The sequence below is a fragment of the Phascolarctos cinereus genome, unplaced genomic scaffold, assembly GCF_003287225.1.
Source record: "Phascolarctos cinereus isolate Bilbo 61053 unplaced genomic scaffold, phaCin_HiC Scaffold_4;HRSCAF=312, whole genome shotgun sequence".
Lineage (NCBI taxonomy): Eukaryota > Metazoa > Chordata > Mammalia > Diprotodontia > Phascolarctidae > Phascolarctos > Phascolarctos cinereus.
Window position 1 is genome coordinate 362,124,504 of NW_027555847.1, and position 17,585 is coordinate 362,142,088.

Below are 17,585 nucleotides of genomic sequence, written 5' to 3' on the forward strand. Positions count from 1 at the left end.
TATAGACCATGAATCCAGAACACTGATGTTGAAGAATGCTACCTACCTCTTGACAGAGAGGTGACTAAATATGCAAAATGAGTCACATTTGGGACATGGCAGTTATAGGATTTGCTTTGCTTAATTATACTTACTTGTTACATGGGATTTGTTTTTATTTCTTTTTCTAAAAGCGGGCGATAGCATGTATAACCTATATCAAATTGCTTACCCTCTCAGGGGGCGGGGAGGGCGAAGAGAGTAGGAGGTAAAGAATTTGGAACTCAAAATTTTTTAAAAATCAAATGTTAAAAAATAGTTTCTACATGTAATTGGGGGGAGAAGTAAAACATTCATAGAAAAAAGTGGGTGATAGGTGGAAAGTAGAAAAAAATAAATGCTTGGTAATTAAATATAGAATTTAATTTAAAAATAAAAGATTACAGCTGATAGTAGAAATTAAAGCTTAAAAATGAAAATAAAGGGGCTGTATTAAATGACTTTTAAATCCTGTCATTCTTCACAGTCTTTTTGCCCTTCATGAACTTCTGATCTAGTGGAGAGATAAGACTGATGCACAAAAGACAGTTAAATAGCAGTGAAAGGCAGGACCAAAGTGAATGATATGGTGACTGCCATTCAGAGTCAGAGGAGGTCAACATGAGTTGGATAAGTCAGAGGATGGCATGATGGAGGAAGTGAAACTTAAACTAAGCCTTCAACGCCAGGTTCTGACTGAGGGAATGAAACTCTAGAAGTGGAGTATTTCAACAAGACTTATGGTCAAGAATGAGTGTGATGTGACTTGGAGAGGACAGTGAAGAGATGGAAGGCAAAAGTACAAGTTTCCTGTTGAGAAGTGGAGGAGGTTAGTTTGCGTAGGCAGTATGGGATACTAGGCTATGGAAAGCCTCATAAATTAGGCTGTGGAACGTGGACTTCAAGAATTTGCACAATACAGTGGGAAGATAAATGGCTCTTGAGTCAGAGGACTCTAGTTTGAAGTTGACATTTCTACTTATTTCCTGTATGACCTTACTGAAGTCCCTTGACCCCTGACCCTCAACTCCTTCACTGTAAAAGAAAAGGTCAGGCTAGATTATCTAGGGTTACTTCCAGCCTATGACTTTATCCTCTAGATCTGGGAAAGAAAACTTTCGGTTTTCCTAAAATGGGTCAGAATATCATAGAATGTTATAACTGGAAGGCATCATCTAACTCAATGCTTTCATTTTTTAGATCAAGAAGATGAATCCCCTAGAAGTTAAGTGCTGTGCCGACCATGCCAGCAACAAAGCCACTTCTGGTCCCTAACTCCTAGTCTGTTGATTTTTTTTTTACCCTATCACAGTGATCAACAGAAATAGTTACAGTCTTAAATTTAAAGCTCAAAAGGGACCTTAGAAATTCTCTAATCCAATCCTTTTATTTTATAGATAAGCAAACCGAAGGCCAGAGGTGATGTGATTTGCTAAAGGTCACATAGTCAGTAAGCATTGAAGGGTGGTGGTTTTTAGTTCAGGTAGGAGAGTTGGATGTGGAAAGGACAATAGGAGAGTTTAGCTCAGCAGACTGGTTTAGTTCAACCGCTGCAGTCGTTGGCTTCTTATGGAGAAGTGTGTTTTTTCCAGCTGGCACTGCCTTTCAGCTTCCCCTAAATAAACTGCAGCCAGACTCCTCCCCACCTTCTCTATTTCCCTGGCCAAGTCTTTATACTCCTTCCACTCCTTGGAATTTCAAGGAGGGGATAAACCCCAAGGCTCTTTCCTAAGCAGGGCCTCTTACTTTCTCCTTTGGTGACCTCCACTGCTCCTGAGGTTTCAATCATCACCTCTATGCAGATGACTTCTAAACACTTCCCTCCTTAGCTCCCTGGAATTCTCTGCTCATTTCCAATAGCTTGATGGATGTCTTCCAACTCAACAAGGTCCAAATCATTCTCACCACCCTTTTCCTTAAACCTGACATTCCTCTTGGGGAAAAGGGGATAAGAGCAGTGTAACTAAATGAGTGACAGTTTTATGACAGAGGTTTGAGTGATCTAAGGTCCCTCCCAGCTCTAAATCCTAAAATTTTTAAATCTCACGCCCCTGATGGCTATGCTTTTAATTTTTTAGACTTCAATACCATGCCTCAGCTGCAGGCTTACACTGGACCCTCTCAGGCATCTTTCTCTCTGGTCTTCTCACCCTGGACTATCTCTCCTCTATGTTGGCCCCCTCCTTTTATTATTAAGTTCCTCCTGGTTCCTTTGCTTGGGGAGGAGAGATACTGCAGATATGAAGTGACAAGTGACTATATTTGTATAAGAAGGGTAATGAAGGCCCAGATAAAGAAAATATATTTTTAAAATTTTTACTTTTAGTTCCAAATTCTGTCCCTTCCTCCACTCTTCCCCACCCATTGAGAAGAGAACAAATATAATACCCATTATACATATGAAATCATGCAAAACATTTCCACATCAGCCATGTTGGGGGGGGGAAAGCAATAAAAAAATGAGAAAAAATATGCGTCAATCTGCACTCAAGAATCCATCAGTTCTCTATCTGGAAGTAGATAGAATTTTTCACCATGTGTCTAAAAAGGATATTTTGAAGGAACAATCAACAGGACTTGGTAACTTGGAAATAGAAGAAGGAGAAAGATTCCTTCTCCAATTGTCTTCCTAAAAGATGATGCTCATATGTATATATGAGGTTTTGTGTGTGGGTAACTGGTGATCCCATTAATGTAGATAGGTAATATAGGAATGGAAAGCTAATTGGGAAAGAAGAAGATGATGAGTTAAGTTTTGGATATCTCAAGTTTGAGGTGAAAGTAAGTCATCTAACAAATGGACTGTAACACAAGCCAGGCCTGTCGATATAGACTTCAGAGTCATAAACATAGAGCTGATCTCTGAAGTAATGAAATGGCAGGTGGGGGTAGGGGGAGAGATAGAAAGACAGAGAGAGGCAGAAGCAGAGAGAGACAGAGACAGAGAGATGGAGACAGAGACAAAGAAAGACAGGGAGGGGAGAGGGAAGAAAGGAGGGAGGGAGGGAGGAAGGAAGGAAAGAAGGAAGAAGAAGAAAGGAAGGGAGACAGAGAAGTGGAATGAGGAGCCAAACTAATTTAGAATATAAACTCATTTGTAAAAAAATAGCCAGAGCCTAGCCTTAGCACAGACTCAGGTTAAAAAAAGAGAGTTATCAGAGGGCACCAAGAAGAAAGAAACTAAAAAATGGGAGGAACTCCCAGAAAAAGTCAGTGGCAAGGAACAACAGAAATGAGGAGTCTCAAAAAAGAAAAGGGTTGTGGTCATTAGTATTAAGCATCACAGAGAGGTCAAGTAGAATGAGGATTGAGAAAAGGTAACAAAATTGACCCAGAGTAAGGTCACTGGAGATCTCGAGAGAGAAGAGAAGAGTAGAGGGAATAGAGCCTAAATTGTAAGGGACTGAGGAAAGAGTGGGAGTGAGGAAATGGAGCCATCAAAATAGAGGTTTGTCACTTAACAGGAAGTGGAGAAATAGAAGGGTAACTTTTGGAGCCAACAGAATGTCAAAGCAGTTAGGTTTGGTTTGTTTTTTAAGATGGGGAAGGCCTGAGTTCTTTGGAAAGCAGAGCAGGGACCGGTAAAGAGGAAGTGATGAAACTTCCCTCTCACACCTGAGTTACCTTAATAGATTAGTCAGCAGGTATCCCTTCCTCCAGCCTGTCTCTGTCTCTCTATTTCACTGGAACAAGTCAAAAATTCTCTGTTTGTCTTTCTGTCATCTGGGTTCACCCTACCTTTTCAAGCTTATTTTCCTTACATAGATAGATATTTAGATAAATAAATAGATAGATATAGATATAGATACACACACACACACACACACACACTCATGTTCTCTATTCTTTATTGACCTGCTCACATGTTAAGCTTTCTTCCACATATATGTCTTTGCTGATGTAGCTTCCCTTCATCTTACCTACCCCTATGCAACACCCAAAGCCCATCTCAAGCCTCACTTCCTCCTTTATGAAGCCTTTTCTGATTAGTCATGGCATTTCTCCCTTCTCCTAACTCTATGTTCAAATACTACAGAGCATTTTCCTCCATTTATAATGTTATTATTTTTCTCTACCTGGGCAGCTACGTGGTACAGTGGATAGAGCTCCAGGCCCAGAATCAGGAAGACCTGACTTAAAATCTGGCCTCGGACACTTAGTAGCTGTGAGACTCTGGGCAAGTCACTTAACCTCTGGTTGCCTCAGTTTCCTCAATTGTAAAAAAATGGGGAAAATAACAGCATCTACTCCCCAACATTGTTGCCTGGCACCTAGTAGGCACTTAATAAAACTTGTTTCCTTCCTTTCCCACAAGATTGTGAATTCCATTAGGACAAAGATTGTGTCTTATACACTTCTTCATAGCCCAAGCCCTAGAGCCCATCTCCAACCTAGGCCCATAAGGATAAAGATTGGACCTGAGTCCATTGAGGAGAGGGAGGGTAGGAATAAGCATTTATATGGTGCCCACTCTGTGCCAGACACTGTGCTAATTACTTTACAAATATTATCTCATTTAATCCTTACAAAAACCCTGAGGTAGGTGCTTTAATTATCTCCATTTCACATTTGAGGAAACTGAGGCAGACAGAAGTGAAGTGACTTGCCCATTGGTACATGGGGCTCCCAGATGAGCAGCCTCTCTCTCCCAGTAGAAAACAGTGCTCTCACTTTCTCTCTCCAATTTAGAGAATTGTCTAGAGAACTGAGAATTTGTGACTTTCTCTGGATCACACAGGCTGTATGTACTACAGGCAGGATCTGAACCCAAGTCTTCCTGGCTTCAAGGCCAGCTCTTTATCCACTATACCAGAGGTGGTAAACATGCTGCTTGTGACCTAGCAACACCCCAGAGTGCATCCAAGCTAGATTAAAATGTAATTGGGAAATATTTGACAAGATAGGTAAATATACAAAAAACAAACAAAAAAACCCCAGAAAATGTTACATTTGAAAACAAAGTCAAGGGCACAGCTAGGCTGCGCAGTGGAAAGAGCACCAGCCCTGGTGTCAGGAGGACCTGAGTTCAAATCTGGCCTCAGACACATAACACTCACTAGCTGTGTGACTCTGGGCAAGTCCCTTAACTCCAATTGCCTTCCCAGGAAAAAAAAAAAAAGAAAACTAAATCAGTATGTGGTCTGCGTAATCTTTTGACACCTCTGGGCACATAATCTGGGAATTCCTCCATAAATACCTGTTAGTTTACTCATTTATTGATGACCACCAACAGCAGTCATTGCTTGCTGATTAGCTCCACTTTTTTTTTCTCCCTAAGAATTATTGTTACTAGAAAAACCCAGCTGAAAAGATGGGACAGAATCCCAAACCACGCTACAAAAAGACACACCAAGTTCAAGAGCAGACACTGCTTAAACCAGGACTAGCTGCCGCATGAGAACGGAAATCAGTTCAGACATGCAGGGACCTAAATCATATTCCCCATATAGCCAAAGGACACAATGATTCATTCTATTCATTTTGGGACCAAATAACTCTATCCTATTTTTAGCTTTGCAAAAGAAAACATGCTGTCTCTTCGTCCCGTCCCCACCCTTCACCACCAATGGTCAATTTTCAGAGTCCTACACATAACACAACCTTCTTGACATGATATTCAAGTAATGAAGCAGCAAGATAAGTAGCTGAAATGGAATGGAATTAGAGACAAAAGCTCTGGGTAATCATCCCATCAGCAGATGCTGCTCTGAAATAGGTCGGGTCCAGCCTACTGATTTGGCCTTCAGTTTACCAGACTATTCCTAGTCAATATCAGACAACTCCATCAATTCAACAAATAGTAATTGAAATTACTTTGCTTATTGGAATCACTTCTTACATTTTTCTTAAATAACAATAGAGTTATCAGACATCTGGCAGAAAAGATAACTGTTTCAAATTCCATGATGTCATGAATAAGCCACTGTTAGTGCAACTGGGTTTTCCTGCATTGTTATTGTATATTGAAATAAAGTATATCCTTATTATTATCATTGTATGTTTATAAGAAGTAGGACATGGATCCTAAAATGAATAAAAATGGAAATTATCATTTTAATTATTCTATATTAGAAAAAGATGAACTTTTTACACACACACACACACACACACACACACACACACACCCCTACCTTGACTCTTTGTCTTAGATCTGGGTTTCCACTGACATCACGGTCAAATTCAATAGACATTTAAGTGCATACTATTTTTAAGGCACTAGGATGGCCACCCATGTTGCCTACAGTAGAGGTGTCTAGCACTGGTGTACAATACTCTCAAGGGCCTTCAAAACCAGATCAAAATGTAATGGGGGGGGCAGCTAGGTGGTGCAGTGGATAGAGCACTGGCCCTGGAGTCAGGAGGACCTGAGTTCAAATGCGGCCTCAGACACTTGATACTTACTAGCTGTGTGACTCTGGGCAAGTCACTTAACTCCATTGCACAGCAAACAAAACAAAACAAAAATGTAATTGGGAAACATTTAACAAAATAAACAAAAAAATAACAGAACATAAATAATGTTAATATCCGGTTTTCCAAGTCAATATACTGCCTGCAGGTATACTTGGGCATGGTTCAGTGGACCCCATTTCTATTTGAGTTTTACCCCACTGGTCTATAATGAGGATGAAGAGTAGGCCCAGAATGGAGGAGGAGTATTCTATAGGAAGATAAAATCAGTCAATCAATCCAACTGCCTCATTTTATAGATGAGGAAACTGAGATGCAGAGAGAAGGTGACTTGACTAAAGTTACGTAACTAATTAGTTGTAGAGCTGGGCCTGGAAGGCAGGTTGTCCTGTCTCATGGAATCAGATAATCTTACAGTTGGAAGGGACATCACAGGCCATCCAGTCTAACCTATACCTAGCCAAGAACTTCCTTTATAACATCTCCAACAATCAGTCATTCAGCTTTTGCCTAAAAACCATGAATGAGGGAAAATCCAAGACTTCTAAGGGTAGTATATTCTACCTTTAGAAAGCTCCAATTGTTAGGAAGTTTTTCCTTGTATAGAGCCAAAATCTGCCTCTTTGTAGCGTCTACTCATTGTTCCAACTCTTGCCCTCTAAAACTGAGCAGAATGAGGTGAATCTCTTTCACATGAAAGTTTGAAAATAGTTGACACATCCTCTGAAGTCTTCTACAGCTAAACATCCTCGATTCCTCCCGTGCCATGATGTCAAGGCCCTTCAACAACTTGGATAGCTTTCTCTCTATGTTCTCTAGCTTATAAATATTCTTTCTGAAATACTGGGCTCAGAACCAAACATGGCCCAAGATGCAATCTCTTAGCGCAGTGTTCATTCTGTGCTACTTCTTTATAAATGAAACATATGGTATGGCCTTGGGCAAACTGACTTACTCCTCTAGGTCTCAGTTTCTTCATCTGTCAAATGAGAGGAACAGATTAGATAATCACCATGTTCCTTCCAGCTAATTTAGCATTCTTTGATTCCAAAATTCTATATATTTGTTTTTGTCCCACCCCCTAGGAGAACCTCTGGGTCCTTTCTGTTTAGTTGGGTTCATGGGTGATCATGGAGAATAATTTTGGGAAATCAATGAAGCAAAAATATTGCTTACCAGTTTATCCAAGCTTGCCCAACACTCCTTACGTTCCCCCCATCCCCCCCACCCCCAGCCAGCTTTGGCTATTGTACAGATTCATTGACAACACTCTATAGGATTTTTTTAATGGGCTATTTAGGAAGCAGGATTTATTGCCTGAAAAATGAGGAAATGAATTCATTTTATAGATTAGGCTAGACATGAAGAAATCGAGATTAAACAGTCATTTCTTACAATTCAGTAGAGTATTATTCATTTCAATTAGCACCAACGGAAATGTATTTTGAAATGAATAATTTGTTGAAACAACAAGTATATGTTTTAAAATAACTTTTATCCTGTTACAGAAGCTGGTTCTAATATTATTCTTTCTGGTTAGGTTTGCAATCACTTGGAGTCACCTTTAAAAACCAAACACCTCAATTTCTCAACGTAATTGGAAAACATTTAACAAAATAAATAAAAACACAATAGAACATAAATAATATTAATATGTGGTTTTCAAAGTTAAAATGCTGCCAGCAGAAATCTTTCTACATGGTTTAGTGGCCCCCATTTCTGTTTGCATTTGACACCAGTGGTCTACAGTGAATATGAGAAGTAGGCTGGGAAGGGAGGAGTGTTATTCTGTAAGAATATAGAATCAATCAATCAATCCAACCCTCTTCTTTTATAGATAAGGAAACTGAGAACAGGATCCCAGTGCAAATGGAAAAAGCAGGTTTGTTTTCCCGGTTTTCTTTTGAAAATTCTTGAATGTTAAAATAATAGCAATAATAATAATACTGACATTTTCCTAGTGGTTTATCTCTTGCAAAGTGCTTGGCATATATTATATACTGGGGGTAGCTAGGTGGCACAGTGGATAAGCTCCAGCCTTGGAGTCAGGAGGACCTGAGTTCAAATGTGGCCTCAGACACTTGACACTTACTAGCTGTGTGACCCTGTGCAAGTCACTTAACTCTGATTACCTCACCAAAAAAAAGGCAAAAAAAATACATTATCTACTGTCAGTTTAACAGAAAACATACATAGTAATTATTAGAATGGTATTCCCATTTTATAGAAGAGACAGTTTAGGCTGAGAGAGCTTGAGTGACTCATCTAGGATCCTATAATGAATAACTCTATAAGGCAGGATTTGAAACTGTCTCCTGACTGCAAGTCTAGTACTGTCTCCTCTGTATCTCCCAGTATGAACAACTGCACAGTCCTTGGGCTAGTTACATGTCAGTTTCCAAACCTATCCACCTATAACTGCCCTGCAGCCCACCCCCAGCCCCTGCCAAAGCCCACTTACTTCTTATTGCATACGCCTTGGGAACTACTGAATTCAGATCAGAAAGGAACTCCTCAGTGTCTTGAAAGCACCCCAAAGAAAGGTCTCTTGCAGAAAAGGCACAAGACCAATGAAGAAGGAGCCAAAGTGCTAACAACCTGGGGGTCATCGTTCTCCCTTTTACCTGCCCAAATGGAGTGCTCTTCTTGGAGATAGAACCCTATATTTATGGAACAGTGGCCTTAGACTGTGCGTAAGAAGAAAATGTAATCCTTCTTTCTCTTAATTTACAGAGACAGGCTGTGTTGTCTCCAATACCTGCAGAATAGCCAAGATGAACAAAGCGTGAAAGGCAATTTATATACAATTTATTACTGTTGAATAGAATAGATCTCTGGATTCGTGTGTTCTCCAGAGCACCTGGCTTCCATTAGTTTTGCAGATCAAAATATCCATTTCATGTAGAGAAGCCTAGTTTCCTTCAGTTGGAAAGCTCTATGTTATATGCTGGGGTTTTAAATATCCAAAGTATGTTCCACTTAAACTACTCAATGGTAACACTTATTTTTTGCTCAAGAATGACCATAAATTTAACTCTTAAAATAGATAAACACTAAGGAAGCAATTATTGTGGCCCCCCATTTCTTTCTGCATGTAACATCACTGAGTGTGAAGAGTAGCCTGGGAACAGAGGAGTGTTATTCTATAGGAAGTTAAAATCTTCCTTAAAGTAGACAAACACTAAGAAAATAATTATTGTTTATCTGTGCACATTTGTATATATGTAGTGCCAAACTTTATATAGAAGTATGTCCTTAATTTCCTTGGGAATTGATATATTCTTCTATCAGATTTTTGGTAAACATGATTTTTTGGGGAGAAGATTCAGGTCAGAAAACAAGGTAGTCTAAATTTTATTTTTTTCAAAACTAGTTTGCTAAAATCATGCCATAGGAATAGTCCCAAGTCTAAGAAAATGTGACATGTGCAAACACATTTTTTTGTTCTTGTTCAGTTTCAGTTATATTCAACTCTTTGTGGCCCCATTTGGAGTTTTCTGAGCCACTTGCTGCCCTAAACATAGACTTACAAAGTAGAAAAATTAGAGTATGACTATTATATCCTAGAGTAGAAGGGTAGCTAGGTGGTTCAGTGAATAGAGTGTGGGGCCTAGAATAAGGAAGTCTCATCTTCCTGAGTTCAAATCTGGCTTCAATCACTTATAGCTATGTGACCCTGAGCAAGTCACTTAACACAGTTCACCTCAGTTTCCTCATATTTAAAATAAGCTGGAGAAAGAAATGGCAAGCCATCTAATGTCTTTGCCAAGAAAACCCCAAATGGGGTCACAAAGAGTTGAACATGACTGTAAAATGACCAAACAACAAAAAGAGTTATAGAGCTGGATTGGCCCATAGAGATAATTTAATTTGACCTATCTAATGGCTAATTCTCCTTTATGAAGCCCTGGATGTTACATCATAAGAACACAGATCCAGAAAGGGCCTCAGAACCTATATAGTGCAACTGCCTCATTTTACAGAAGAAGAAACTGAAGCCCAGGGAGTTTAAATGACTTGGCTAAGGGCATATAGGTAGTAAAAGTTGGAGATGAGACTTACTCTTTCTGCCATATACACTGTCTTTCAACAGGTCACTGTTGTTGTTGTTGTTTCTCCTTTGTTTTTGAAGAGGACCATGGCATTAGGAAGGTGGTGCCATGACTTGTAGGTGAATTGGATTGAAGTGAGGGAGAGCTGTGCAAAGGCCCCAACCTCACTTTCTCCTCCAGAGCCATCTTGGTCCATTGACAAAATATAAATCAGGACAACTGGAGATGGCCCTGGATGCAGTGGGAGACCTTGGCCTTTTTAAGCTCAGGCCTTTCCCACATTTCCATTTGACTGAGGCAACAATAGGTCATCTACCTTCTGCTTAAACACCTACAGTGCCAGCCCGCAACTCATAAAGCAGGCCATTTCATTTTTGGAAAAATCTAAACTCTAGGCAGTACTTGCTTATAGAGTTGAAATTTGCCTTCTCATGACCCACTTGTTGACTCTGATTCTTCCTTTTGGAATGAAGAATAACAAATTTAATCTCTCTTTCAAGTGGGACCTAAAAGGATTCTGTCTTCTTACCTCCATATTCTTCACTGATGACAGAGGGAGGCTGAACCTCAAATCCACACTCCTAGACAAAAGCCTAATTAACCTAGTCTGGGGCCAGATTTCACCAGCAATTGCTGCCTTAAGCAACCTGATCAGTTCAGACCTGTCCTGACTCCTTTCACACACTTCAAAATAAATACAGAAAGCCAAAGTGTAGCAAATCTGGTTCCCTTATCTTTTCCTTCTTCTACTCATCTCTGGAGATTCCCATTTTCCCAGAAACTCAAGAAAGAGATATATTTCTCTTGGCAAAAAAGGAGCTTATTTAGCTCACCAGCATTTGACCCTTTGCTGATTCTGGATTAACCAAGATGGCTGCCCAAATGGAGGCAAGCAGATCAGCTTCCCCACACCAAAAACCTAAAAATCACAGCAGGCTGACTAATGATGACTAATAATGTGAAAGTAGAGTAAGTTACTTACTTCTTCTATGCCTAGAACTATGCAAAAAGTTAGCCAGATTCCCATAGGCAACAGGAAAGGGAACCGCCAGCTAAGTCAATGCCAGCACAAACAATCATGGGTATGCTGGTAAATGTTTAGCAACCTGCACTTCAGGAAAAATGTATGCTGGACACACTTTTAAGTTTCATCTGCATTTTTAACATTTTCCTTATCACTTTCTTAAGTTTAGACAGTCAACAAAATAACAGATCAAGCCCTGGTTTGTAGCTTTGCCAGTTTCTGAAAATCTAACAATTGGCTCAGTGAGCTTGAGTTGGTTCCAGTACACCCCTACAAACAAGCCAGCAGCAGCTCAGCAAGATCAGAGAGAGAATGGAGGCACTAGCAGCCTGCAGGGCTCTTTATCTGGAATCAGCAAGAGCTGAGGGCTTTCCCAGAAAACTGGGTAGTTGAAAGCCAAACCAGGGAACCTTAGAGGCCATCAGCAGTGGCAGGGACCAACGTGGGCCTGGTCCTTACTGTTGTTGTTCTTCAGTCCTGTCCAACTCTTTGTGACCCCATTTGGGGTTCTCTTGGCAAAGATAAAAGAGTGGTTTGTCCTTTCCTTACCCAGCTCATTTTATAGATGAGGCAACTGAGACAAATAGGGTTAAGTGACTTACCCAGAGTCACATAGCTAGCAAAAATCTAAGCTCAGATTTGAACTCAAGTGTTCCTGATTCCAGGCCAGATGCCTTATCCACTTTGCCACTTAGCTGCCCCATGGGTTTGGTGGCCCTCAGAACGGACACCCTTAGCAAGGCTCCAAGGACCCTAGCATTATTTTCCCTGAGATATCATAGAATGCCATGCAGATCCAGTGCTCTGAGCCTCAAATATCTATTTCTGAAGGTACTTAACCTCAGGCAGTATGGGTTAATGCAGGAACCCATGTAACCCAGGTCAAGAATAACTAGCATCCACAACCCCATCCAAAAATGTGGCAGGACCTGTCCTTGACATTAAGCTTCAGTTCAGGAAATAAGACTGCAGTGCAGAGTAAAACAAAGAAAACACCAACCACTATGAAGAACTATTATAGATCTAGAGATATAACAAAAGCCCAAACTAAAAAGTGACTAGCACTGTAATAATTTCAAGTAGAAAATCAAGGGAAAAAATTGATTTTCCACAAGGACTTCATGAATACCTAGAAGAAATACAGCAAGAGATTAAAAAAAAAAGAAATAAAAAAACTTTACTGGAGTAAAAAATAGAAAAGAGAATAAATAGCTTAGAACAGAAAATGCTAAACCTTATCAAAGTAACAGATTTCCTTAAAATTAGAAGAGACCAAATAGAAATAGCTTCATAAGATAGCAAGAAATATTAGAACAAATTCAAAAGATTGAATAAACAAAAGAAAATGCAAGATACCTAATATCAAAAAGAACTGAGCTGGAAAACAGTTCAAAGAGAGATCATTCATAAACTTTTGGACTCCTTGAAAACCATGAAAAAAAATCCTGGACACTATATTTCAAGAAATCATAAATGAAAACTGACCAGATCTATTAGAACCAGAGGGCAAAATGAAGACAGAAAGAAACTACTGATGACTTCCTGAAAGGAAAAGCCCCAGGAATGTCATGACCAAAATCCAGAGCTTCTACATCAAAGAAGAAATGTCATAAACATTCAGAAATAAGAAACTCAAATAACTATGAACTACAGTCATGATCATACAAGACCTGGCAGCTATTACGCAGAATGACAGGAAACCTGGTAACACAATATTCCAAAACACAAAAGACATGGGTTTTCAACAAAGAATAACTGACCCTGAAAAGCTGAGTATAATCCTACAGAACAAAAGAAACAGGCCCTTAGTTGAAGAGACTTTCTTTTTCATTTCATTTTATTTTTAATTTAGGAAATAAAACAAGCATTTCCATAACATCACAGAATAATAAAAAAAAAGATAATTGTACATGAAATTGCAAATCTATTATGTACTACTTATTCCTTTTAAATACATAATACATTTATCATGTAAACTTTTTTTTTCTTCCCTCCCCTCTTGCCCTAGAGATGGCTATCATTATACACAAATGTGTGTGTGTGTGTGTGTGTGTGTGTGTGTGTGTGTGTGTGTGTGTAAAATCATCCTATACATACTTCTATTTATCAGTCCTTTCTCTGGGTGCAGATAGCTTCTTCCCTCATATGTCTTTTGTAGTTAATATGGGTATTTATAATAGTCAAAATGACTTAGTTGTTCAAGTTGTTCTTAAAACAATATTGCTTTTGCTGTGTACAATGTTCTCTTGGTTCTGCTTATTTCTTTCTTCATTATTTCATCCAACTCTATCCATGTTTTTCTAAGATCATTGAGCTCATCATTTCTTATAGCACAGTAGTATTCTATCACGATCATATATCACAACTTGTTCAACCATTCCCCAATTGCTAGGCATCCCCACAATTTCCAGTTTTTTGCCACCACAAAGAGAGCTGCTACAAATATTTTAGAATATATAGGTTCTTTTCCTTTTCCCTAATCATCTTTGGAAATAGACTTAGTAGTGGTATTGCTGGATCAAAGGGCATAGGCAGTTTAATAACTCTTTGAGCATAATTCCAGATTGCTCTCCAAAATGGTTGAATCAGTTCACAGATCCACCAACACTGAATTAGAGTTTCAATTTTTCCACATCCCCACGAACATTTATTGCTTTCCCCTTCAATCATTTTAGCCAATCTGATAGGTGTAAAATGATATGTCAAGGTTGTTTTAATTTGCATTTCTCTAATCAATGATTTACAGCATTTTTCATATGACTAAATTGTTTTGATTTCTTCATCATAAAACTGTTCATATCCTTTGACTATTTATCAATTGAGGAATGATTCATATTCTTACAGATTTTACAAAGTTCTTTATAATTTGAGATATGAGGCCTTTATCTGAGAAACTGTCTAAAAACTGTTTCCCAGTTTTCTGCTTTCCTCTGATCTTGGCTACATTTGTTTTATTTGTACATAACCTTTTGAATTTGATGTAATAGAAATTATCCCTTTTATACTTTTAAAGATTTATAAGTGAGAATTCTGAAATACAAATACTAGTATCAACAAAAATCTAGAAATGTAAGTTTATTTGAATAACCAGAAGGGGCTATAAGATGATGTGGTGCTACCTATCTATTAGGAGAAGAGGAAAGCAAGTCTCCTTTCAAAACATTAGTGTCTTCAGAAGGAGTGAAAAAAGAAAAAAATATATATTATAGGTCCTGGAGATGGATTGTTTCTCTTCTGAGGGTTTAAGAGGGGAAAGGCAAGGGAGAGAAAAAGGAATATTCTAGTATAGAAGGGAAGAAGAAAGGGCTAGAACTTGATTTTTTTCATAATTATTGTGTGTGAGAAGAGTATACAAATATGGAGGAAAGAGTTGGGACAGTGGGCATCAGATGAACTGCACCCTTATCTGAAATGGACAAAAAACCAAGGAACACACACACACACAGAGCTTTGTGTAGAAAGAAATCAAACTCAATAGGAAACAAGCAGGGATAGGGAAAGGATGGCTAAGAGGAAGGATGATAGGAAGGAAACAGTCACAAGCCAAACAAGCTGCCTGATCCCAAAGCAGGGATTAAAGGATGGGAAAATGAAACAACTGGAACCTAAGGGGGTATCTATAAATTAGAGAAAGGCTGTACAATTTGTGGTGTAAGAATGTAATGGAATAGTACAGCTGTGCAAAATGAGAAAAAGAGATGATTTCATAGAATCCTAGCAAGCAGGATTTCATGCAAAGTGAAGTGAGCAGAATCTGGATAACATATACAAAGACACCATTATAAAGAAAAACAATTCTGAAAGACTTATGAACTCTGATCAAAGCAATGATTACTCATGTCTCTAGAGCCCTAACAGAGACGCGATGGACTGAATATGCAGAAAGAGATTTATATTTTTGGACACAGGCACTCTGGGAATTCATTTTGCTCAATTATGCTTACTTGTTACAAGAATTTTTTTCTCTGCTTTTAATGATAGGAAGTAAGGCAAGAGAGAGGTTAGCAATAGTGATGAGAAGAGAGCAATTTAAACATTTTGAAAAATGCACAGAGCAAATAAAAGCATATTCAGAAGGAAGCAAAAACAAGCAAGATGATTTTGAAAGTAACATGAGGAGTTTTGTATCCATACATGCAGATATATGCATATAATAATATAATTAAATAATATACACATATATATTGCACCAAGTGGTATGAAATGGAGACTTGCAGTTTCATCCCACTTTGTGTTCTTCTCTCTACATGGAAATACTGTTTCTTGTGCACGTGGGTGTGTATGTATGTGTGTGTTTGTGTTTAAGTTAAAAATATTTTTAAAAAAAACCAAACAACAGACATCGACTATTTCTGGCAGGGATCACTGATTAATAAGCACCTTGGGTGTAGTTGTGCTTCATGTAAGGTTGCTTCCAGTCTACTACACACCTGCCCCCTCACCTCCCCTGGGCATCTCAGCTGTAATAACCTGAATTAGTGACAGCTGTTGATTAGTGGGCATGGCTCCAGTTAAGCATGTGTAGATATGTTTACCTCCAGCAGCACCTGCACCACTAGTGCCTCAAGGATTTTCTAATGTAGAGCTGCCTCCATTGTCGACCAAGCAAACCCCAAACCACTGACAAGCCCTTGAGATATTTGAAGACAGTGACTGAGTCCCTGACAATAACACGAATTTGATTAACAAAAAAAGGATTGCTTTAAATAGCCACCTGTAAATAGTGCACACACAGAAAAGCTAATTCACTTAGAATATGACTGAATTGACAAAAATTGAAACTATGCTTCAAGAATACTTGTATAGCACAGAGCAAGTCACATGATCTCAGCACCTTTAATCTCTAAAGTATGTGCAAGGCACTGTGCCAGGTATGAAGACAGGTCATCAACATAGGTAACAGTTACTTCTGAAAATAGGCATAGAAGTACATCTAACTTATGTTTTACCCTAAATGTGACTGGTCACCTAGATGCTAACGTGGGTGGCCCTAGAAACTCTCCTTTCTTCCCAGAGGCCACTCCTGTGGATTTTTTTCCCTGCTCTTTCCCCCTCCTTGAAGCATTGCTGGCTGCTGCTTGGTACCTCAACTTTCTCTGAGTTTCTCTCTCTGGTCAGCTTGACTCAGTGACAGTACAGAGCAAGACGGAAGATGGCAAAGAAGCGCGAGGGAGACTTTCCTTGTCATCCCAACTGTTGATCCCTGAGCTCTTGGTGGTGTCCTGGCAGTATTCTTAGCTACTTCTCCTCCCTTACCTCTTTCCTTCCTTTTCTTAGGGCAATGGCCCCTTCCTCCCCCATCCCAAAGCCTCAGGTACAGTTCCCTTGAGGAAGTGTTTAGGGTACTCACTGGAATAATATTGTTCCAGTAAAATGTAGACTCTTATTCCAGTTCTTTAAAAGCTACAAGACCCTATTATGCACCTGTGTGCAACAAAGCAGGGGTGGGGGAAGGATTTGAAGTGAGGGAGGTACAAAGGAAGAAGACTTCTTAGACTCTTGATATTTTTCTGTTTCTAGCCATAAAAAAGTTGAGGAAAACTTCAAATGCAGTGTGTGCTTGCTTCAGAAATAGGAGGGTAAATGGGAAAAATTATAAGACTGCATTTTTTCCTTTGTTTCACAGTGGATCAGAGAAGGAGAAAATGCCTGGTCAGAAGCAGAAGATGATGTCCATTCAAAGAAGCAGGCAGGCCAGTTGATAAAAGGAAGGAAAGTCCTCAAAAAGACTTGATAGCACATCAGTCTTGACTAAAATGTGTTCCCTGGGATTTACCTTAACAAACAGAAGGTTCTGACACTTCCCCATAAGCTTCTCACTAAACCCCTGAAACCTTGGCTCCTGACTTAGAACACTTTTGCCTGTCTCAGTACAACTAACTGGCCCACCTTCCTGAGGCCATGGAAGTCACCAGAGGGAGGTGAAGGAAAAACAGAGGAAAGGATAGGGAAGACCCCATTTCTTTCCTTAGCCAATTCTAAAGTGAGAGGAAATTTACTGCTGGAATCCTGAGAAAGGTTCCCCTCAGATGCAGTAAAGGAGTAAAAAAAGTTGTGTGGGGGCCTTGAAACCTAACCAT

General features: G+C 39.2%; 1 protein-coding gene across 1 annotated transcript in view; it reads right to left on the minus strand.

Moving 5' to 3' along the window:
* Positions 1–9,038, minus strand: part of LOC110215964 (O-acyltransferase like protein-like) — a 73,763-nt gene extending 64,725 nt beyond the window's left edge. The window contains exon 1 of the mRNA XM_078151760.1: positions 8,891–9,038. Coding sequence (XP_078007886.1) covers positions 8,891–9,038 — 148 coding nt within the window. The remainder of the gene's footprint in view (positions 1–8,890) is intronic.
* Between the last annotated feature and the right edge of the window lie 8,547 nt (positions 9,039–17,585).